The sequence below is a fragment of the Myiozetetes cayanensis genome, unplaced genomic scaffold (genome assembly GCF_022539395.1).
Source record: "Myiozetetes cayanensis isolate MyiCay16 unplaced genomic scaffold, myiCay2020 scf58, whole genome shotgun sequence".
Taxonomy (NCBI): domain Eukaryota; kingdom Metazoa; phylum Chordata; class Aves; order Passeriformes; family Tyrannidae; genus Myiozetetes; species Myiozetetes cayanensis.
In genome coordinates, this window is record NW_026087831.1 from 14,843 (window position 1) to 38,130 (window position 23,288).

At 56.8% G+C, this 23,288-nt stretch overlaps 1 protein-coding gene across 2 annotated transcripts; it reads left to right on the plus strand.

The window, feature by feature from the left end:
- Nucleotides 1-2,361: 2,361 nt before the first annotated feature.
- PLEKHM1 (pleckstrin homology and RUN domain containing M1) lies at nucleotides 2,362-22,992 on the plus strand. 2 transcript variants are annotated; one of them, XM_050334761.1, is made up of 13 exons: nucleotides 2,362-2,427; nucleotides 3,299-3,708; nucleotides 7,211-7,302; nucleotides 8,812-9,059; nucleotides 10,433-11,059; nucleotides 12,257-12,584; nucleotides 14,751-14,991; nucleotides 15,431-16,336; nucleotides 17,827-17,972; nucleotides 18,142-18,335; nucleotides 18,794-18,857; nucleotides 19,278-19,435; nucleotides 22,207-22,992. In XM_050334761.1, the coding sequence occupies exons 3-13, from the start codon at nucleotides 7,261-7,263 to the stop codon at nucleotides 22,328-22,330; spliced, it is 3,078 nt and encodes a 1,025-aa protein (XP_050190718.1). In that variant the 5' UTR covers nucleotides 2,362-2,427; nucleotides 3,299-3,708; nucleotides 7,211-7,260; the 3' UTR covers nucleotides 22,331-22,992. The 2 variants fall into 2 exon arrangements, with proteins under 2 accessions (XP_050190718.1, XP_050190719.1); XM_050334762.1 differs by lacking the exons at nucleotides 2,362-2,427; nucleotides 3,299-3,708 and adding an exon at nucleotides 3,882-4,398.
- The last annotated feature ends 296 nt before the right edge of the window (nucleotides 22,993-23,288 follow it).

Below are 23,288 nucleotides of genomic sequence, written 5' to 3' on the forward strand. Positions count from 1 at the left end.
AAAACACCCCAGCTCCTGACATCTGAAATGCTGCAGGGCACTTACAGAGTCTCAGTCCAGGGGTATTCCTTCCATGCCTCTTTACCAAAAGTAGTAATCGAGTTGCCAGTGAAATCTCTGCAAAGAAACAACAGACACCGTTACCCCTGAGGAAAACCCCTTCCCCTGCCCATTTGGCTGCTGAGCTGGAAGTGGGATTTGCCTGGAGAAGGCAGAGCTTGGCCAGCCTGTCTCCACCCTCACACTGCAGCACAACCCCCCGAGCTGGAGGGTCTGTGGGGCAGCCAGCACTCACAGGGTGGTGAGGGCCCGTCGGCGGGTGGCCGGGGGCACGGTGGCCAGGCCGGCGTGGCGGCAGTCCAGCAGTCCACGCCTCTGGCAGCGGCAGGGGTGCGGGCAGAGCTCCTTGGACTCTCCTGGGGAGGGAGTCACTGCCAGCAGCAGGGCCAGCAGGAGCAGAGCACGCACGACACGTCTCAGCAAGTCCATGGCGAACCACGACTGGCTGGAGTCGCCTGGGATGCAGAAAGAAGGGGTTGCCTCGGTGGTGTTCGTGTCACAGTGGTGATGCTGATGTCACAGTGGTGATGCTGATGTCACAGTGGTGGTGCCATGTCAGACAATCACAGCAGGACTGCAGTTCAGGCAAGTCTAGTACCAAATGTCTGTGACAGAGCCATAAAACCATGGAATCCTGGAATGGATTGGCTTGGAAGGGGCCTTAAGGCTCCTCCAGTCCCCCCTGCCCCTTCCATGGGCAGAGGCACCTTCCACTAAACCAGTTTACTCCAAGTCCCCTCCAGTCTGGCCTTCAACACTTCAGGGATGGGGGCAACAGGTCTGGCTTCTGTGAGAAGCTGCAGGAAGCTTCTCCTATCCAACTGATCCAAAGTCATCTGGTTCTGGGATGGACATGCCTCTGGACGAGACTGAGACAATCTGAAATGGTGGTAATGCTTCTAGGATAACACACTTAAGAAGCAAAAAATAAATTTATTCTGCAAAGCAGAAGGACTGTCAGGTCTTGAATCACTTGTCTGGGATTAGGCAGATCCCTCTGCCAGCACCCCCACACTCCATCAGGGGTCTGTGCTTGCTCTCAGAGCAGAGTTCTGTGAATGTCACTGAAAATTGAATGTGCTCTTAGAAATGCATCGCAGGGACCTGAGTGCAACTCAAGTGACTCCGCAGACGCTGCTGCTGCTCCTGCAGACAACAGTGGAAGAAGCCTAAGGAAATGCCTTTACCCAGACACAAGATGCTCCTGCCTGGACACTGCCCTGCCCCAAAATCTGGCCCGCTGACTCCGTGACCCCTCTCTGCAGAGGAGGATGCTGCAGGCGGCTGCCGTGCTCAGGGCACCCTGAGGAGCCTCCCTGGGACCTGGGAATGGGGGTTCAGATGTCCTGGGACCCCCAGAGCCTCAGGAGCCCTTTGGGCTGTGACGTCCCAAGTGGTCTGCATGTGTGGCAGGATCCCCCCCACTGCCCCTTGTGTTCAGCTGTTGTTTCTATCCCAGTTTGGAATGACTTTCCCAATAAATCCTGGGTTTGTGCAGAGTGTCCTGTGAGCGTGGGGGAAGGGGGAAGGTGGTTGGGGGGGCTATTTCTGTGTGTGTACAGACTGGGCAATGAGAGGCTGGAGAGCAGCTGCGGGAAAGGGCCCTGGGGGTCCTGGTGGGTGCCAGTTGGCCTTGAGTCAGCAGTGCCCTGGCAGCCAGGAGAGCCAACCCTGTCCTGGGGTGCATCAGGCCCAGAGGGAAGGGATTGTCCTGCTCTGCTCTGCCCTGGGGCGGCCTCACCTGCAACATTGGGGCAGTTTGGGGGGGCAAAATATAAAAGAAGACGTTAAATATTAGCATTCAAAGGAGGCCATGAGGATGATAAAAGGCCTTGAGAGGAAGCCCTATGAGGAGGTTGAGGTCACTTGGTTTGTTCAGCAGGAGAAGAGTGGACTGAGGTCAGACCTCAGTGGGGTTTTCAACATCCTCCCGAAGGGCAGTGGAGGGGCAGCTCTGATTTCTGCTCTGGGTGAGCAGGGACAGCCCCCAGGGAAGGGCTGGAGCTGTGCCAGGGAGGGTCGGGTTGGATCTCAGGGAAAGGTTCTTCCCCCAGAGGGTGGTTGGGCACTGAACAGGCTCCCCAGGGCAGTGGGCACAGCCCCAAGGCTGCCAGAGCTGCAGGAGGGTTTGGCCGGGGGGCGTTGCTGGGGTGTCCGTGCAGGGCCGGGGGTCGGAGCGGACGGTCCGTGCGGTCCCTCCCAGCTCGGGACATTCCACGCTGTCCCCGTCCCGGGATCCACGCGCGCCCCCGCGCGCTGCCCGCGGGAAGGGAAAGGGGCGTGGCCCGACTGCGCGATGACGTCACGAGGGGCGGGACGTGCGCGCTCCCGGCATTTCCGGGTTCCCCGGGCGGAGGCGCGGAGCCGGTGAGGGGGGGGGACACGGGGGGCGGTGAGAGGGGGGTCTGGCATGGCCTGAGGGGGGTCGGGGTGCTGGGTGTCCGTGGGGTGCAGGGCAGGGCAGGGCCCGTGCGGTGCTGACGGGGCGTGCGGGGAGTGGGGGTCTGATCAGGGGTACGGGGTGATGGGGGTCTGACAAGGGGTACGGAGCGATGGGGGCACAGAGTGAGGGGTCTGACAGGGAGTGCAGGTGATGGGGGTCTGACAGGGGGTGCAGGTGATGGGGGTCTGACAGGGGGTGCAGGTGATGGGGGTCTGACAGGGGGTGCAGGTGATGGGGGTCTGACAGGGGGTGCAGGGTAATGAGGGGTCTGACGAGGGGTGCAGGTGGTGGGGGCCGTAGGGTACAGGGTGATGAGGTGTCTGATGGGGTGCAGAGTGGGGGGGCGCAGAGTGGTGCAAGCGAACGCTGTCCCCCTCCAGCTTCCCATGGCCACTGACCCTTCCCCACACCAGCCCTGCCTGCACCTCCCTGGGCAGGGTCCAATGTCCCCCCACCCAACACCCCCAGACCCGCAGCCCCCCGTGCCAGGCCCCACGCAGGTCAGGGTTAGCGTGGGGTGGCAGCAGGTCAGGGGCACCCTTCCCTGGGGTCCCACAGCAGGCTGGTGCCTGGTCCTCAATCCTCTTCCAGCAGCACTGACACCCCAAACCTCTCGGCCTGTTCCCCACCAGCCCGAGATCCCACTGCCTGTGGGATCCCTGCAGCTTTCCTTGGTTTATCAGGCATTCCATCCTCAATAAACAACGTTTTTTTCACCGAAAATGACCAGCTCTGGGTAGTTCTTGTGAAAACACAGAGTTTAAAAAGTCGTTTCCTTGTTACCTTCCCTTCCAGTGACCCCCCCCCCATCTCCCATCCCGACGGATGCCAACCCCACGCCGTGCCGGATGGCACCGGGAAAACCAGCTGGGAAACTGCAGCACCGGGAATCCGAAGGGACACGAAAACTGGGAGTATTAAATCTGGGAACACCTCGCCTCGACGCGCTGGGGGTTTCAGGACCCGCTTTGCCCCTGCACGGCGGCTCCCTCGGAAAATCAACTCCGGCTCCAGCAAATCGTAGCCTGGTGCAGGAGTAGGCAACAGGTTGAAGGGAATTCCTGGCTTGGAGTGTTGGGAAGCACAGTGTCACCATCCAGGCTGGGATCTCCGTGGCTGCTCCTCCTGTCCCAGCTGCTCCTGAGCTCCTGCAGGGCAGAACTCGGCGGGTTCATCGGTGATGACGCTTCCCTGGCCACCAGCAGGTTTGTGAGCTGCGAGGAGATGGTTCCGTGGGGATGAGGGTGGGGTGATGGACCTGTTCCTCGTGCCAGGTCTGTGTTCCTGCTCTGGGAATCGCAGCAGCGCTGCCTCAGGCCAGGCTGGGTGCAGGGAAGGAGCCAAAGTTAGACCATGAAGGTGTCCTGTCCTGCCCTGAGCCTTGCCAACCTGTTTCCAAGGGGTTTTATCCTCCACCCCTTGGAGGATACCCCACCAGCCATGCCAGCTCCCAGGCTGCCTCTTCTGCCTGGGCTCAGCTTGTGTGTTTAGCGTGGCTGGGGTGGAATGCAGGAGCTGTGTGGGAGGACAGGGTTGTCACCACACCAGCCCTTGGACCCACCATCCCGTCAGAGCCCCCTTGTCCTGGGGCAGAAGGTGACAGGCACAGCCCTCGTGCTTGGATAATGACTGGCCCCGTGTCCAGGCCTTGAGTCACCGGCTCACGCCGCCGTCGTGGGCTGTTGTTTTCCACCCGCTGAGCACAGGCAGTGACCTGCTGTTTATTTATAACTTGCTGCTTGGGACACCGAGGAGCCGAGCTCTGGGACGGGGGGCTCTGCCTCTGCTGCCACGAAGCTTGATAGATTCCAGCAGGAATCCCAAAGAATCTGGCTGTTTTGCAGCAGTTTGGGAAAGCAGCAGCTCTGCCCTTGCGCCACTGTCTCTCCTCCTCGGTAGGTCAAACTCCTTCTCCGGGGCTGTTCCTCACTTGTTTGATTTCTCGCTCGAGCTGCGGGGGTGGTGGCTGCTGGGAAACCTCATGGGTTTTCTCTGCTGTAGATGGCCTTGTCTGTGTTTGCACGTCCGTCCCGTCTCTTAAGCTTTCAAGATCACAAGGAACAGCCGTGGCTGTCCAGGATCTGCTCCAGAGCCCCCTGGTCCCTTCTAGAGCCAATGCCAGGGCTGCCAATCCGACTTCCCCGTGTTCCCCAATTTCCTCCCAACACGAGTCTTGGATGAAATCCACCTTGGAGCCGGTTCCTTGCACTCATTATTCAGGAAAATGTTGTCCCAACGTTAAGTGGTGCCGCGTGGATTCGTGGCGCTGGAACGAACTGGTCGGACTGGTCGCGGTGGGAGTGGAGAGTGCTGTGGGGGAGGCAGTGGGTGTCCTCAGTGTCTCGCCTCCTGCAGTTGGTGGGAGAGGTGCTGCTGGCACAGGAACATGACTTTTGGGGGACTAACACTTGCTTTGTAAAACTTAGGCGAGGTGTCACCCCTTTCCCTGTGACCGGCTCAGGATGGCAGGGTGGCGGATGCCAAGAGCAAGGGGTGGTGGCTGCAGTGCTGGAGCTGAAACACCTGTGCTGCCTCTCTGGGCATGAGAAATGCCACTCTATGCCCACCCTCGGGTCTTCTCCCACCCTCGGTGTCTCAGGTGGGATGTGTCTCTTGTTCACAGGGTGTAGCAGGATGTGGTGGGAAAAGGGGAAGGGGTTGTCCAGCCCCAAAGAGCCAGAGCCTCCTGGATGGAGGGCAGAGATGGCGATGGCTCCCTGCTGTCCTCACCAACCACTGCTGCCACTTAGGGGTTCCCTCGCTCCCCAAACCCCCCAGGAGCCTCTGAGCCAGAGGTCAACTTCCCTGTAATCCCTGCACTCTCCCATTTCTGTGTTGCAACCCAAAGGGAGGAAATCTTATGACAAGTTGTGGCGAAAACAGTTTCCTTTTCTCTGAAATGGCCTGTGAACTCTGGAAACACTGAGGATCAATCCAGGGTTTGGCCCCAAAGAGCTCTTGTCCTGCTGCTTCCAGCAGGTCTGGCTGGTGGGGTACCTGCAGGGGCTGCTCTTGGTTTGGCTGCTCCAGATTTAGATTGCTCTGGATTTGGGCTGCTCTGGGTTGAAACTGCTCTGGATTTGGACCACCACTGCCCTTGGGACTGGCCATGGCCATGTAGGAGCTGCTCAGTGTAGCACAGTTCTGCCCAGGCTTGGCAGGAGAGGGGCAGGTTGATGTCATCAACTCTGCTCAGGGAAAGCTCTGGGATTTTTGTGTTGGCTTGGAAATAAAACCTAAAACATCGATGCCCATTCCAAGGCCATTGTCTGCCAGGGGCATCTCCAAAGCATAGGGCTTGGAGCAACCTGGGCTGGTGGAAGGTGTCCCTGCCCATGGCAGAGGGTGGAATTGGATGATCCTTAAGGTCCCTTCCAACCCAAACCATTCTGGAATTCTGTGAATAAATTCCTCCTGCAGCCTCTCACATCCTTAGGAAACTTCAGGCAGTAGCAGGTGCTGGAGCAGCTCTTGGACCCTTTTCCATGCTGGCATCCATGGTGTTTGGTCAGGGATCCAGCTGTGCCATGGGTGTCCCTCTGGCAGCCACGTGCTCTGCTCTCAGGGGCTCCAGGCACAGCTCGGTTTTGGCAAATGTCTCCCAGAGAGGAACAGGGCAGGAAGCCAAGAGCCAGAAGCCAAAGGTCCCTTGTTGTCTGCAAACCCCTTGCAGTGGCAGGTGACCCGGCCAGGCTGCCACTGCCTGCTCACATCTGGTTTTCCAGGGTTTCCCATAATGGGAAGGCACTGATTTTTCTCTGTCTCCCACCAAAGCCTCAGAGCAGCCCTGGCATCTGCAACCCCCAGAGGGGGAAAGTCCTGGGGTTTATCTGCCTCATGGAGAACCTGCAGCCTTCCAGTGCTTTAAGTGGCTTATGAAAACAGGTGGAGAGTGACAAAAAAGGGGGAATGGGTTTAAACTAAAAGAGGAGATTCAGATTGGATATTGGGAAGAAATTCTTACTCGTGAGGGTGGTGAGGCCCTGGCACAGGTTGCACAGAGAAGCTGTGGCTGCCTCTGGATCCCTGGAAGCACCCAAGGCCAGGTTGGAGGGGGCTTGGAGCAACCTGAACTAGTGGAAGGTGTCCCTGCCCATGGCAGGGAGTGAAATTGGATGATCCATAACGTCCCTTCCAACCCAAGCCGTTCTGGGATTCCGTGATTCCTTCCCATCTTCCCAGACAGCTCTGTGCCTAGAGGGTCTGTCCCAGCTGGGTTGGGCAGCAGCATTGCTGCTCCTCCTCTTCTTCACATCTCCCCACAGCCTGCTGGGGGGTGGCACCCCCCTGTCCAGGCCACCTCATGCCACTCCCGTGGTTTTTGGGTGCCGTCCTTCAGGCTCAGGCATTGTGGGTGGCACAGGGAGAAGGGCAGCAGTCCCTGGCCCTGCGTGTGGTGCCGCTGGCTGGACCTGCCTGGCAGCTCACCCAGCCTGGGGGCTGCCTGCAGGGGTTAATTACTCCCTCCAGTCTCTTGGCCGTGCTCTGTTTTGCCCAAAACTCTCCCGGTCCCTGGAAAGTTTTGTGCCTTTTCACGAGGTCGCAGCTCACTGCCAGCTCGGATCCAGCAGCATCCTGGCCATGAGCACCTGCAGAATTCCTCAGTGCATGATCCACCCCTTTTGTGTGGCACCAGAAGCCCTTCACCTGGCGGGTGAGTCGGGTGTAACCCCACTGGGTGCTCAGACATCTCCTCCTCATCCCCAGGTGAGATGTGAAGGCAGCACCCGGCACCAGGAGCGGTAGCAGCAGTGGAGATGCATTCCAGCCACCCTGATGATCCCAAGGAAGCCATACAGGTGAGCCAGACCCCACCCCCAGTGCTCCCCACATAGCTCCAGGTACTGCCCAGTGCAGCTCCAGTCACTGCTGGGGACGTGGTGGGACTTGTGGGTGCTGCCAGCTGGGACTGGGATGGTTTATGTTGGGATTGGGATGGTTTGTCTGGGCAGGGGGATTAAAGGAAATAAGATGTGTGTGGGTTAAGTCACACCAGGCCTTTGCAAGACCCCACGTGGGGCAGGGAAGGTGCTCAGCCCTGATACCTGGGTGAAGGGGTGTTGTCCCCCCCCCAGTTTGGGAGTCTCTTCAGCCAAACTCTTTGGGAGTTTAAACACGTTTAACAATATCAATGGCAGCTGTTAAACCTGAGTGTTTAATTCATCCCACAGCAGGATGGCTCTGTGTGTGACTGATAAAATCATTTGCACTCTTTAATCCTCTCAACCCGTGGTGCTCCTTCCTTGGGCCAGCAGACAGGGGGGGCAGCTGGAAAACAGCACCCCAATAAGGGACACACTCCCCCCCACTGTTGTCCTTGAGCTCCAGCTGCTGGAAATCTTATTTAGATGCTGAAAAAAATATCCTAGGCTGGAAATTTAATATGGGTTTGTGCAGCCAACCCAGGCTCAAATCAAAATCTGCGCAAGCCCTGGTCAGGGAATGTTCAGTGTTTGCCTGGAATGCTGCCTGATGCTGAAACATGGTGGGGCCCCAGAGGAATTTGTGGTGTTTTCCAAGTGCCTGCTTGGAAACACAACCTGGATTTGAAATAAGGTGCGTTGAGACACCCAGGCTCAGCTGCATGAAGAAAAAAAATCGTCTCCACCAGCGTAAAATTGTTAAATTCACTGAACTTCCCGCTTTTGACTGGTGGGAGAGGGAAGCAAAGCTGCTGGAAGGTAAAATTCCCCAGGTTCCAGCTTCAGAACCTGCTGAGTCTCTTCAAAGGCAGCAGCTGAACCCCCGTGTCCTTCCAAACCCCTCTGTTTTGGGGGCCCATCCCCAGCAGTGCCTGAGGTTTAACCAGCACAGCCGGCAAGGTCGATGGCTTTGATTTCTGCTGGTGGGACCCGTCAGCGTGTCACATGTCACATGCTGCTTGGGCTGACCTGCACGAGCTCAGGGGCTCTGTTCCCTCCTCTGAGCTTCTCCTTTCTCACCCACACTTACTTAATCCTCTCATTTCCCTCAAGAAAGTGCCTTCCCTACCCCCTTAAGCCATTTGCTGCCTGCAGAGGAAGCACCACGCGCTCCAGAGGCAGCCCCAGCTCTGAAACACCACCACACTGCATTAATTATTATTTTTTAAACGAAATAAGCTAAATGAACCGTAATGCCGAGAGTGTGAGTCCCCAGCTTGACCAGTTCAGCTACAATGCTCCCAGTTCAGCCACTGCAGAGGATGAGGCAGGAATCGCGTGATGCTTTGCTGTGAGCGAGCCTTGCTGCTTTTGAGCCCTTTTTACACTAAATCCTTGCTAATCATTTTCTTTCTGTGATCCAAACACACACCTCCTGCCTTTCAGCTGATCAAGAAGCAGCTGGTGAATGCCATCAAGGCTCTGCAGAAGCAGTACGTGAGCTCGGACGCCGTCGTCACCAGCGATGACGGCAACGCCAACACGCTCTGCAGCGCCCTGGAAGCTGTTTTTGTGTATGGGCTGAAGGCCAAGCACATCAAGGCACAGAGTGGGGGGAAAGGGAAGAAATCAGGGGGTCGAGGACCCCTTCCCCAACCAGTCTTTTGGGGCCTGCTGAAGAGCATCACCCATCGGTGAGTGCCTGTTGCTGCCGAAAGGGGTTTGCACGCTCGCGTTTAGCCCTTGTCTTTGGGGCAGTAAAATTCAGGGAATGGTGGACAGCAGGATGGCTCAATGCATCTCCACCCCATCCTGCATGCTCAGTCCGTTCAGTTTGGGGAAGAGACACTCTCACAGGGGTTTGGGGGCTGCCCAGGGGGTTGGAGGTAGGAGAGAGAAGCCCCTGCAGTGCCGAGAGGGGCTGGGCCCCCTATGGCCCCCCTCAGCGTGTGCTGGAGGTGAACTGATGTCCCCAAACAGTGGAGGGATGAAATTGTGAAGACACACCCCTTTCTTATTTATTTTTGGGTGCCAGGCTGTGTGTGGGGGTTCCAGGTCCCCCGTGGAACCCCAGTGACTGCAGTGGTGTCCGGCAGCAGCCGGTTATGGCATGCACATGCAGGGATCTGATCTCTCTCCTGACCTGGATCTACTGGGGCTGGTTGGCCCTGTTCCCCCACATCCCAGCCAGCCTTTGAGGAGGTCTTTCTGGGTGACTACTATTTACTGGGGTTTTTCTGAGCCACTCCCTAAGCTAAGTTCTCCCACAGTAAATAACAGCCCACACACAAATCGTTCTGAAAGCCTCATCCAGCTCCATCACCGACTCCTGAATTATGAAAGAGCGGATGAAAATAATTCTTTCAGATTCTACAGGGGATATTTTTGTACCCTTTGAAGGTTTTTTTCTTCTGTCTTAAGAGACATTAAAAAAGAAGTCTTACAAAACTTTTGCCCTGGTTTTTGAGGAGTCTCTGGTGCCGGTGTGAGCTGGGAGCAGGCAGGATCAGGGACCGTGGTGTCGCTGTTGGATTTTAGGGAAGAACAGTTGAATTCCAGAGGCTGAGATTGCTTGAGGAGCTCAACCCAAGCCAGGTTGTTTTTCTGGGGCTGCCACAGCAGTTTTCACTGTGTTTTGGCTGCTTTTAAATTTGAAGTAAGGATTTAGACACGTGGTTGTCACCAAGGAGTATCCAGCCAGCACAAACCCCACTAATGTGCAGGGACAGCAGGAATTGCTCCCTCTGCATCCTTGGTCCAGGGCAAGCAATGGGTGGGAGATGCCTCCAGCCAGAGAGAGGAGAAGAAGCCAAGGCACCCAAGGGCTGCCTTGAGTCCTAACCAACATATTTAGCTTTGGGGCATTCAGGAGCTATTTTTCTCCATGGCAAACCACATTTTCCACGAAGGAAAGAGATTTTCCGCAGCCTGTTTTATCCCAGCTTCTAAACTCCCCATAGCAGAGCAGGTTGGGCAGTTCCTGATGGAGGCTTTGCTTCTCCTGTGCCCCGTGATGGACCCTAAATGGAGCCACTCACATTCTGTTCTCTGTCCTCCTTTTTCCCAGGAATATTGTCTCGGAGCTGGAACAGCTCATGTTTATCAACACAGACGTGGGTCGCTGCCGTGCCTGGCTGAGGCTGGCACTGAATGATGGGCTCATGGAGTGTTACTTGAAGCTGCTCCTGCGGGATCGCTCCCGGCTCTCCGAGTACTACCAAGCGCCCGCGCTGCTCCTGGATCCCGAGGAGTGCGAGTTTCTCCTCTGCTACTTGCAGGGTTTATCGTCCCTAACCTTCGAGCTGTCCTATAAATCAGCAGTTCTGAACGAGTGGACCATCACCCCTCTGTCCCTGTCGGGCCTGTGTCCCGTCTCGGAGCTGCTGGAGCCGCTCACATCCGAGCCCCGCAGGAAAGCGTCGCTGGGCTCCATCTCGCAGTCGTCAGGGTCGGACGAGATCGAGATCCAGCCCTCGGCGCTGCCCATCGGCAAAGCGGGCAGCAAGATCAAGCTCACGTCATCCTCGCTGAGCCTGAACACCACCAGCTCGTCCCAGCTCTCCTCCAGCCTGGGCTCCGACAGCGTCCCACCGGCTCCCTGCACCCGCAGCCCCGAGCGCGGCGAGGAGCCGCTGTCCTGCGACTCCGACCTGGGCACGGCCACCGCCGAGGACCTGGACAGGTCACTGCAAGAGTGAGTCCTGCCCCAGCTCTCCTCTCCAGAGGGGTTTTTAACCCTCTCCAGGCTCTTGTTATTTTCTCTCTATAAGAAGGAAGCCTTTCTCCCTGGTTTTTTTTCATGAGTTATTTTTTTTCCCCTCCTGGAAAGGGCCTTCATTGTTTTTATGAACCGCTCAGCAGAGCTCGCTGAGCCCCTGCTGCCACTGCAAATGAGCTCGTGGCCACTGAAGTGTGTGTGTGTCCTCTTTAGCAGGGCAGAAACGTCAGAAAAATGCTGCTCCCTGGTTTCAGGAATGTCACATCTCCCTGGTGCATGCTGGGGGTTGCTCCAGGGCTTTCCGTGAGGGGAAAGAAATGAGTTTGGTCACAGGGAGGGTTATAATTTGCAGCTTCTGCAGATCATTCAGAGGAGGGAGGTTGTTGGTTTGTCATCCTTGTGATTTATTCCTGCCAAGCATCCAGCACAAAGATTTCCAGGGTTATATAAGCTCTGAGTAGTCAGTAAATATTTTCCGTGCCACCTTTAAAATGTGACTCTGAGGGAGCCCAGCCTTGGGGTGATGCCTCTTCCCAGTGAAGGTCTTCAGGAGGGTTTAGAGCTGCAGGCCATGCTGCCCCATCTATAACAGCATCATTCCCTACTTCCAGGATTTTGCATCTTCCAGTAGTCATGGAAAAACCTGCCTTGATTGGATTAAACTCGTGATGGAGATGCTGTTTCAAGTTTTAATCCTGGGCTGGTTTAATTCTGGGGTTGGCAGTGAAGTGGAAGCAGTGAAGGGAACAACCACTCCTCTGGCCAGACTCCACTATTAACTGCTCATTAACGAAAACAGTTGAAATTTGGCACGTGGTGCAAGGCTGGATTCACATCCAGGAGCCGTAGGTGGGACTGGGGCTGTGGGAGCACCCAGCACTCCCTGCACCCATCAAATCAAACCCCTTCAAATGTGTGTAACTGGGGAATGCTCCCATTGCAGGCAGGGTCCTGCTGCCGTGCCATGGGGCTGACACTGCTCTGTGGGGCACAAATCCCACATTTTTCTGCTGGCATTGTTGGGATTTTCCAGCCACGCCGTGCTGCCAGCCCATGGAGGCCGGCAGTGCTGCCGAGCCCTTTCTTCACAGTTATAATTTACAACAACCGGGGGGTTTTACAGGTTTTGGCCGTTGGCAGCTGCACTCAGACCAATCCTTTTTCCCTTTCAAGGGTGTTGTCCGAGTTCAGCAAAGCCAGGCTGAGCCCAGAGGGACGGCTGGTGCCCAATGTGCTGGGCTGCTCCCCTCGGCCGCCCACCGGCTCCCTAGCACCGACCCCCGGAGCGCACCAGGAACCACCCCCCGGCACCGACAGCTCGGCTCCAACAGGTGACACAGCACCCACCAGCCATGAGGATGGAGATGCTGGTGGCACAGCCAGCGTTCCAGCCCCACGGAGGGATGGTCCGAGCAGAGGAGAGAGCGGCAGCGGCGAGGGCAGCCTGGCAGTCCGGAGTCCCGCGGCCGAGTACCTGCTCTCTCCGCTGCTGGGCTGTCCGGTAGGTCTTACAGCTCCTTCCCTTCCCATCTCCTTGGTGTTTTGCTCCCCGACCCAATGGAAAAGGATAAACAAAACTCATGAGGGTTTCTGAGTAGGCAGCAGTTTCACAGAATTAGGGAATCCCAGAATAGTTTAGGTTGGAAGGGACCTTAAAGATCATCCAGTTCTGACCCCCTGCCATGGGCAGGGACACTTTCCTCTAGACCAGGTTGCTCCAAGCCCACCCAACCTGGCATTTAACACTTCCAGGGATGGATTTCTCCAAACTCCCATCTTCTGGTTTCCAGTGATGCTTCCCACTCCACAAGCATCTTCCTGGACTCTCTGGAGTAGTATCCATGCAGCTGCTCTGGGAGAAACTGGATCAAAGTCTCTGTTCTCTGGTAAAAGAGACACCAAAGCCTTTGAAGCCCTGCCTGGCCTGTCAGTCATCCCTCTCCAGGAGCGGCTGCAGCAGGAAGTTTGTTAAGGATATCTGGAGAGGGATGAGCTCTCACACAAATCTCGCCATGGGCTGTGTGCAGGAGATAAAACAGCCCCGGAATCGAGGTTCTCATGGGGACTTTGCTTCCTTTTGGTCCATGTAAGAGGAGGAAAGGGGTTGACTGGACAGGAAACAAAGTGGTTTCCCGGCGGAAAAACCCTCCTGCAGCACATCTGTTCCCAGAGCAGGATGGCATTCCCGGGGGTTGGGCTTGAGCAGTGGCGGATTTCCCCTGCTGCCACCACGGAGCTGATCCACATCCACTCGCTTTTGCTTTTGGGAAACTCTTTGAACAACCTCCTCCTCTGTCTGATTTGTTACTGACTTTTCCATCCTGGTTCCCATTGTTCCCATCCTGGTTCCCATCCTTTCCACCCTGGTGAGGTTAAGACGTACCTTGTACCCCCCCAAACCATTCCTGCTCTCTGCTCCTTTCAGTTCCCTCCCGCTTATCCCGTTTCCGCTGCTTCCTCGTGGCCTTGAGCCAGTCTGACCTAATCTATGTATAACATACTGTGTCAACAGGAAATTCCCCCTGCTCTCCCATGACTCATGGAGCAACCTGCATTCCTGCCCCGGGAGTAATCCGGGAGCTGCAGGAGCTGCACCACCACCACCACCCCTCCATGATCCTGCCACGGGGTGGTGACAGCTCTTGTGCTGCCACTTACTTTGTTATTCAGGATAAAAGGCTCTCGGAAAGCTGGGAAGGGAAGTTGAGAGGACATTCCCGGTGGGATGCAGCCCTGAGTGCAGGGATGCTGCTCCCTTGTGCCAGGGCACTGGGCTGGGTTTTTTCCTACTGCTGTTTGTTAAGGGACCTTGTCCCACAACCTTGTTCCTTTCAGGAGGAATTTCTTCATTGAAAGGGTTGTCAGGCTTTGGAAAGGGCTGCCCAGGGAGGTGATGGAATCCCCATTCCTGGAGGTGTCCAAGGAATGACTGGACATGGCACTCAATGCTCTGGTCTGGTTGACAAAGGGGAATCGGTCACAGGTTGGACTTGATGATCTTGGAGGGCTTTTCCAACCTTAATGATTCTTGTAGCCAGGAGAACTCCTGGAGAAGTTACAGCCACATTTTCTTCTGCCTATAAGTCTCGTCCCCTTACTTTACATAGCAGACAAAGGTTTCTTTTGCCTTCCCTGCTTTATTTTTTCCCCTGCATGGCTCAGGCTGGGTGTTAGTGAGCCATCCTGGACATCTTCTCTGTCTCCCCCCTCATCTCTGCTCCTCCTGGAACACCCTCCATCAGAACACTCCAAATGCCTGTGGTCACTGCAGGGAATGTGCTCTCCCTCCACAGTGATTTTAGGAGGAGAGAACTGATTGATTTTGCATTTTTTAATCCCACCAGGATAGAATCCCAGTATTTCCCAGCTGTTTGCCCAGTCCCATGGAACATTCCCTGACTGGAGGGAGCAGGGGGAGCCATCCTCCTGGGAATGGCCAGCAGAGAGTCATGGAATGGTTTGGGTTGGAAGGAACCTTAAAGCCCATCTTGTTCCAGTCCCCTGCCATGGGCAGAGGAACCTCCCACTGGATCCCACACATCAGTGCCTGGAATTTGGTCTGTGCAGGAGCAGCCCCCAAGGAGGGATCTTGGTGGACTTGTGTGTGTTTGAGGGGCACAGGGCGTTCGATAAGGTTGATAATGAATATATTTAATTTTTTTAACAGAAGAGAAAAAGCTGGATCTCAGAGGATGATTTCTACAGACCTTCCCCGGGAGAGAGCAGCGGGAGCACGGCCGACACCAACGGCTTCGGGCCCGAGGGGGACAGCGAGGGGCTGGCCCCGGGGCTCATCAGTGCCCTTGACCTGGAGAGGCTCTCAGTGCCCTCCTCGGAGAGTGGGAAACCCAAAATGTCCCCAGAACGGGAGCAAAAGGGCTTCAGTGTGGTGCACCGCCGGCAGATGGGTACGTGCCACCTCCTGCTTCCTCCCAGGGCCTGCCCTGGGCAGTGCTCAGGGATTGTTCTGGGTCGTGATGGGCTCTTTGGGAAGCAGCTGCTGGGTGGTGTGAGCTGGTGGCAGCACTGAGAGCCACAGGAGACAATGGAGCAGCTTCCCAAGGCATTGCTGAGCCCCTGATGGCTCTGGCTTTAGGGGGAGAGGGTTTGTCCACCCTCAGGACACCTTTTCTTTGTGCCATCCCACTGATTCTCAGCCTCAAAACCCAAATGCAGGTGGACAAATGGTGGAGACCGAGGTCCTGCCAACTCCTGCCCCATCCCGCCATCCTCCAGGACAGGCTCTCCAAGCTGCCATGCCTCTGGGTTGCTTGCTTTGAGCCCCCTTGGCTTTTCTCTCTCTCTCTCCAGTTAATCTGAGACATCTTCTCCCCCTCTCCCCCCCAGGTCTTTCCAACCCTTTCCGAGGGCTCCTGAAGCTGGGCAGCCTGGAGCGGAGGGGGGCCATGGGGATCTGGAAGGAGTTCTTCTGCGAGCTGTCGCCGCTGGAGCTCCGGCTCTTCCTGGACCACGAGGACCGGATCTGCGTGGAGAGCCACTCCCTGCTGCGCTGCGAGTCCCTGGCGCTGACGCACTCGGACGGCCGCTTCGAGCTGGTGTTCCTGGGCAAGAGGCTCTACCTGCGAGCCCCTTCTCGGGACGAGGCCGAGGACTGGCTGGACAGGATCCGAGAGGCGCTGCACAAGTGCCGGCCGCAGCTGGAGGAGGAGGAGTGGGAGACTCTGGAGTGTGCCGAGGATGGAGGGGAAGCCCAGCCCGCCCAGGGTGACTCCGCTGCTCCCCAGGGCAGCGACGCGCCCGGGAACAGCTTGGACTGGACTCCAGCCCACCAGCCGGAGCTGGATGCGATAAAAGAGGCTGTTCTGTACATGGACGTGGACAAAACCTGGGTCCCTTTCATTTTTTCCCTGTCCCTCGAAACTCTGAAGTGCTTTAAAATCAGGAACAGTGACAAAATTCTAAGCAACAGTTACGGCATAGAGACCATCCAGGACATCCTCCCGGACACCAGCCTGGGGGGTCCCGCGTTCTTCAAGGTGATCACCTCCAAGGCTGTGCTGAAGCTGCAGGCTGAGAACGCAGAGGAAGCAGCCTCCTGGAGGCTGTTGGTCCGAAGGGCCCTCATGGCCTACCTGGAGAGCGCAGAGGAGGCGCTGACACTGGGCGGGAGCTTGGACGGGCACTCCCAGGTCGTCCTGAAGAACATCGTGAAGGAAAACGGCTTCTTGCTGCAGTACCTGGTGGCCATCCCCATGGAGAAGGGCCTGGACTCTCAGAGCTTCATCTGTGCAGGTACAGTTTGGTTTGGATCGGAAAGGATCTGAAAGACCATCTCATTCCACCCCCTGTAAGGGCAGGGTCACCTTCCACTAGCTCAGGTTGCTCCAAGCCCCGTCCAACCTGACCTTGGACACACCTTGGATGGGGCAGCCACAGCTTCTCTGGTTTCCCCATACAAACCACTAAAGCCTCTCAGTGGAGATTCACATCCCCAGCTGGTGGCACCTGTGATGTCCTGTGGGCACAACCACCATCCCACCCTGCCCAGCTCCCACTGGGATGCTGCTGGGCTCCCTTTTAAGGTGCCTTTGGTACAGACAGCTGGGAACTGGGATTGAAGCAACCTTAGCTGGACCACAGGCCCAGGACTCTCTTCCTGGGCATTTTGAGGCCGCAGCCTGTGGGGAAAGTGCAATCAAGAGCAGTTTTTCCGGTAAGGCAGCACAGGAGCGGGGATTGCAATGGGTGTGACGAGCTGATTTTGCAAAACAATCATTTACCCTTCCCCTGACGCCTCTCGGCACACGGGGCAATGCTGGTGGCACCCTCACTGACCTTCACAGGAGGTGTAATTTGCTCTTTACCTCACTAAGTTAATTAAATTTCAGATTTCTCTCCTGCCTCAATTATATTTCTTGTACCCTCCAGCAGGTTGGGGTTTTTTCCTTTTAATCTCTCTCCTTTTTTTCATATATATTCTTTTTTCCGGTCTATTTGGTCTCTGCCTTTCCCTCCAGGCTCTGTCCTGCATCTTCCACCTCCCAACAGATGGAAGCAACAAGCCAAAAAGGCAAATTTCCAGTTTTTATGTGTAGGTTTTCTTTAAGGATCTGCCTGCCCTGCTTTCACCCCACTCCCAGCCTGGGATGTGTTCCCTTCCATCTCAGGGTAATGAGCAATAAAAGCTGGGTTTCATTATAACTTCAGAAAGCAGCACATGATCTCCATGAATGTTTTTGAGGGATGAGCTCCAGCCACCCCAGAGTGTGACAGATGTGGTGTCAAAAGCCAAACTGGATTCCCCACTACAATAATAAAGGGGATTTGGGGTTAATCCATCCTAACTTCATCCCTGGAAGAGGAGGTTTTGGGACCCTGTATGGCAGCAGGAAAGAAAAGGGCTGAGTGAAGGTAAAAGAGAGCAAAGCCACTGGTGGAGGTGATGGGGCAGCAGGTGGGATTTATTTCCAGAATTCACTTTTCCTAAAAAAATCAACCAACCCAAACAGTTGAACCACTTGATGGATAAAAGCGGATTCAGGGATTGTCCAGCCTTCTTTTTATGGAGAAAAAGTGAAGTGGTGCCTGTTGGACCATCATGGTCTTGAATCCATGGGGAAGACCCTGGGAAACGTCACACTGAACATCCTACAAGTGCTTCAGCTGATCCCCCACCCTTCCCAAAACCTCCTTGTTCCATTCCCTGCTCCCAAAAGTTTCTCCCCGTCCTGGCAGTGATGGGTGCAGGCTCAGGTCCCCCTGTCATTCCCTGCTCCCCTCAGGCTGCTCCAGGCAGATCGGCTTCTCCTTCGCCAAGCCCAAGCTCTGCGCCTTCTCCGGGCTCTACTATTGCGACAGCTGCCACCGGGATGACGAGACGGTGATTCCCTCCCGCCTCATCCACAACTGGGACCTCACCAAACGAGGGGTGAGTCTTGGGCTGGGCCCGTGCAGGGAGCAGGGGAACGCTCCGGCATCTGCCTACGCTCCCTGAATGTCCATCTGGGCATTCCCTGGGGTGGAGGTGCCCACCCCAGACCCCTCTCCCAGCCTCTCCTCAGCCCGTGCCCACCTGTCCCCTCTCTTGTGTGCCCCAGGTGTGCAAGCAGGCCCTGAAGTTCCTGTCCCAGATCTGTAACCAGCCCCTGATCGACCTGAAGCTGGTCAACGAGAGCCTCTACGAGCACGTGGAGAGGATGAGGCGGATCCTGCGGAGCAGGGAGCAGCTGAAGCTGCTGGGGGATTACCTCATCATGTGCCGCAGCGGCGCCCTGAAGGAGCTGAGCAAGCGGTGAGGTCCCTTTCTGGGTGACATTCCCCGCTCTTTGCACCCCCGTGGCCTCCTGGTTCTCCTCCTCACCCCCTGTCAGAGCAGTGCTGCCAAGGCAAAGGCACAGGCTGGTTTTTCACTCCATTATCATCTGCCCTAAGGAGTTGTCCGTCTGTTGTCTGTGTCAGCACACTGAGCTGTGACTCAGGAAACACCTTCCTGGCCGAGGAGCTTCTGGCTGGACAGGAAACACCTGGGAAAATAGATGAGATATTTATTTTCTTTTTTTTCCCCTCCCTGCTTTGAAATGCTCTCACACGATTTCCAGTGGCAGGATTTGGGATGTGTGGCACAATAGGAGAATAGGCTCTGCAGTGGTTTTCTTCAGGAATCTGCATTGTCCAGGCACCTCCTTGCTCCAGAGCTGTTGGAGATAGGGTGCAAACCATCTACCCCCTTTTCTTTGTGCTTCTTTGCAGGCTTGATCACAGGCATTACCTCTTGGAGTGTCCCCACAAATACAGTGTTGCTGATCTAAGGCAGGTGAGAGTTTTGCATGGTCACAGAATCACAAGAGTGGTTTGGGTTGGAAGGGACCTTAAAGACCATCCAGTCCCACCCTCTGCCACAGGCAGGGACACCTTCCACTAGCCCAGGTTGCTCCAAGCCCTGTCCAGCCTGGCCTTGTCATAGGGGTTTTGCTGGTGAACACACCCCAAGGTCCGTGGAGACACCACGTGGTGCTTCTTCAGCAGGAGTTTTCCAACAGTTGGATTTTTTCAGTGATTCCAAAGCCAGGAGCCCCATCCTGGCGGGTTGTGGGTGCTGCTCTCAGTGTTCTGGGGTCGGGTTGTTTTTTGGGAGGACAGCCTTGCCTTCGCGTGGCAGCTCCAAGAACGGGTGCAACCCAGCCCCAAACCCCTTCTCCAGGAGCGCACTGACCCCCCCCACTGACTCCCACAGATCGCCGACGGCGTCTTTGAGACCTTCCTGCAGTCCCTGCTGCAGTTCGCCTCCCACCACGTCTACAGCTGCGACCTGTGCACCCAGCGCGGCTTCATCTGCCAGATCTGCAACGGCAGCGACATCATCTTCCCCTTCGAGTTCGACACCACCACCAGGTGAGCCTCCCCTCTGTCCCCCCTGCAGCCAGGACACCCCAGGGGCACGCCTGGCTTCTACCACGTGCCTGGGAAGTGCAGACCCCCCCAGAGGGACCCAGAGGGTCCCTCTGGGGGGGTCTGCACTTCCCAGGCACGTGGCCTCGGGGTTGAACTGGGAATGGCTCTGATGTGGTTGTGTATCCTTGTGGTGCCCATGTCCTCATGGGACCGTCCTCACAGAGCCAGGATGTCGCCAAGGCTTTTGCACATTGAAGATGCAGAGCCACCAGCACCTTGCTGTCAGCCTGCAAAGGCCTTGGTGGGCAGCTGAAAGGGCTGGAGAGGGAGGAGGAGGAGCAGCAGGAGGAAGGTGCCTCTGCCTCACTCACCTCCCGTTCAGATTCAGCCTGGCCCCTTCCAGGGGCTGCAGGAGGGAAGGGGAAGCAGCAGTGGGACTGTCCTACCCCTGTCTACAGCCAGGGAGGGGAGGAAAGGTGCCTGGACATGGATTTCATAGAATCCTAGAATGGTTTGGGTTGGAAGGGACCTTAGAGAACATCCAGTTCCACCCCCTTGACACAGGCAGGGACACCTTCCACCAGCCCAGGTTGCTCCAAGCCCCGTCCAACCTGGCCTTGGACACTTCCAGGGATCCAGGGGCAGCCACAGCCTCTCTGGGCAACAAAGAGCCAAATGGGCAGCGCTGTGAGATGTGCTGGGAGGAGGCTGAGGATGTTCCCAGCAGGACAGGGGTGTCAGTGGCTCTCACTGGGATTTTCCCTCTGCCCAAAGAGCTCCCATCCCTCACAGGCAGGGACCTGCCCTGCAGCAGGGTCGGCTGTCGCTTGGGATGCAGCAGCTGGACAGAACTTGGAATCAGGGACAGGGGGAGGGTGGTAGAGCAGGGTTTATCCCCACCACCATCAGGGTTTGCTGAAGAAGTCAGCATCCAACCCTTCCAGCCCAGGAGCCTGCTCCATTTTAGGTGGAGAGAGATCCACATCTCCATGGTTATTTCATAGAGTCATGTAATTGTTCCGGTTGGAAAAGCCCCCTGAGATCATCCAGTCCAACCATTCCCCAGCACTGCCAAGGCCACCACTAAACCATGTCCCCAAATGCCACATCCACACAGCTTTTAGGACCCCCTCCAGGATGGGGGAGACTCCAACACTGCCCTGGGCAACCTGTGCCGGAGCTGGACAACCCTTTTCCTGAAGAAATTTTCCCTAAAATCAACCTAAACCTCCCCTGGGGCAACTTGAGGCCATTTCCTCTTGTCTTGTCATATCCTATTTGGCACTGAGCACAATCCTGGCAGAGAGATTTCACAGGCTGATGGTCTGCACGACCTCACTTTGCCTGGCAATCCCTAAAAGTGAGCAGCAGCTCCCAGAACCTGCAGAAAATACCAGGGATAGGAAGGATCCGTGGGTGCCCTGCGTTTCGTGGCTGTATTTCCGTGGTGGCTGAGCAGCACTGCTCACTCCCCTCCCTGCTGCAGCGACAGCAGCGAGCTCATTATCGAGAAAACAACACCCCCAGGGGGCCTGTTTTCCCTGGAAAAAGAGCAGCCAGGCTCTGGAAAGCGCCGGCATGTGTGGCTGAGCTGGCTGGCAGGCGGCTGGAGGTCTCGTGCCCCGCAAAGCCGAGCTCTGAAGTTGGTTAGACGTCTTTCTTTTTCCACCCGACGGAGGAGGAGGAGGAGGTTGTGCAGCAGGAAAGCGGCTCGACCGCCGTCCTCGCGGAGCTAAACCCGGCTTCCTGCCCCTCTGCCCGCCCCGGGCTCACACCGGCACTCGCTGCAGGATGTGTCTGCAACACCTCTAACAATGACCCCCCTCCCTCCTTCCCGGGAGCGGGACCCGCTCTCGCAGCTCGGACGCTTCCTGCGCCGGGGCTCGGGCAGGTGGAGGCAGGAGATGTCACCTCTCCTGGGAACCAGCCCCGGCTTCCCAAATCCCACCCCTCCCATCCCCGGGGAGCAGCCACCACCGCTGCTAACCTGGAGAGGCCACATAGAATTGTATTCCAGTGGGGAAAGGCATATCTCCCGTTCCCAATCCCTCCCGACACGCACAAGTCTTTCCCTCTCCCGAGTCCCTCAGGGTTTGCAGCTCCTGTCAGGAGCAGGATTTGATCCCGGCTGTGATGTCACGGTCCCTTTGCTGACGCTGCCGGGTGTTTCGCTGCTCTGCTCCCACGGGTCCTTTGGGGAATTAAGGTGTCTGGTGCTGTTCACACATGGATTGTGCACCAGGTATTTGCACACCGAAAGATAAATCCAGCTGCCCCGCTGGCATGTGGCTCAGCAGCATTTTGCTGCCACTGGGGAGCTAGGGATCACAACCCAAAAATTGAGCTCAGCCCTTGTAGTGGGGACGAGATCGGTGACAAGGGGTCAGTGTCCAGGGTTTGGTGTCTCAGGGTCGCTGTCACGGGGCTCGTTGTTCCTGGGGTGGTTGTCACACCTTCCAAGCTTTGCTCAGCACTGTCCCCGCTGTGAGAGCAGGACACAAACCTCAGCTCACACCTCACTGGGTCTCTCTCCCACACTGGCAGCTGCCGGCGGCACCCACGACGCTCCTTCCGGCTCGGGGGTGGGTGTTTTGCTCGAGCAGCTGCTGCTCCTGCACTCAAGGCTCCTCCTGAGCCAGAACCAGAGCCAGGCTGGGGCTCAGAGAACCCCAGGACAGGGAAGTGATGCCTGCTTTGGTTGGGAGGAGGAGTTTGGTGTTTGCTCTGGTGTTACCAACACAGTGGGTGTTTTTTTTTCCCTGTCTTCCCAGGTGCAGCGAGTGCAAAACCGTCTTCCACCGGGACTGCCAAGCCCGGGCCGCGTCGTGCCCGCGCTGTGAGCGCCGGCAGCGGTACCAGCAGCGGCTGGAGGCCAGCACAGAGCCCAGCCTTTAGCCCCAGCACCGACCTCAGCGCTGCCCTCGGCTTCTCATCCAGCCGGAGGAGCCCCAGGGGATGGGGATGGCAGGAGGGGCACAGCACAGACCCCCTGCCCGGGAGCCCATCCTGCACCCCGCCCTTCCCTGGGGATAGGGACAGTGTGGGATGGGGGCTCTGGTCCTGTGGGACCCTCTGCCCACTCAGGGCTGAGCAGGGCATGTGGAAAGGTCCAACCCTCCTCACACTAACCAGGTGCTGCTCCCCGCCACCCTCCTAGTGCCAATGTCCCCTCCCGGTGGAACCCAGCAGCCTTCCCGGGTGTCAGTCCAGATTTCCAATCGAGGATGTGGAAAACTGACGTTGATCAGAGCTCTAGTTTTTTAAGATGTTCGATACTGAAAAACCGGTATTTTTTTACGTGGGGGGTTTTGCACAAGCTGGGCTGCTCCGGGGTGACAGAGCCGCGCAGGGAGGGGACAAAGTGACACTTGTGCCTTTAGGGACCTGCGCGCCCGGGGGGCCGTGGGCACCCCGAGCATCTCCCGCTCAGAGAGCCCACCCAGCGCCGTGGGAGAGCCACGGGCTGCTCCTCCCCCCTGCTGCTGCTCATCCTCGGGAGAAATTTTATTTTTCCTTTAACCCCTCCCCGTGCAAAAATAAAGTTTATTTAACAACTAGTGAAGCTGGTTTTGGGTTTCCTTCTCTGCAGCAGGGGCCAGATCACAGCTTCAACCTGACACGACGTCTCTACGGGAGGAGGGTTGGGAACGGGGATGGTGCCTGTCCCTTTTCCTCTGTCCTCCATCCCCCTGCCTGTTCTCCATCCTCAGGGGTTTTGCAGGGTGGTGGGGGGACCCTTCCCTTTTCTCCCTGCCCAATTTTCCTTCCCACCTGCTCCCCCACCGGTTTCAGCCTCTCCAGTTGTCCTTTCCCCCGCCATGCTGGTGCCGGAAAGATTTGGGCTGTGCCCACC

Excerpts from the sequence above, each read along its gene's own strand:
- PLEKHM1 (XM_050334761.1), top strand. The coding sequence starts at position 7,261 with ATGCATTCCAGCCACCCTGATGATCCCAAGGAAGCCATACAG. Across the intron at positions 7,303-8,811 it reads ATCCCAAGGAAGCCATACAG|CTGATCAAGAAGCAGCTGGT; the intron begins GTGAGCCAGACC and ends CCTGCCTTTCAG. Across the intron at positions 14,992-15,430 it reads GGTGCACCGCCGGCAGATGG|GTCTTTCCAACCCTTTCCGA; the intron begins GTACGTGCCACC and ends TCTCCCCCCCAG.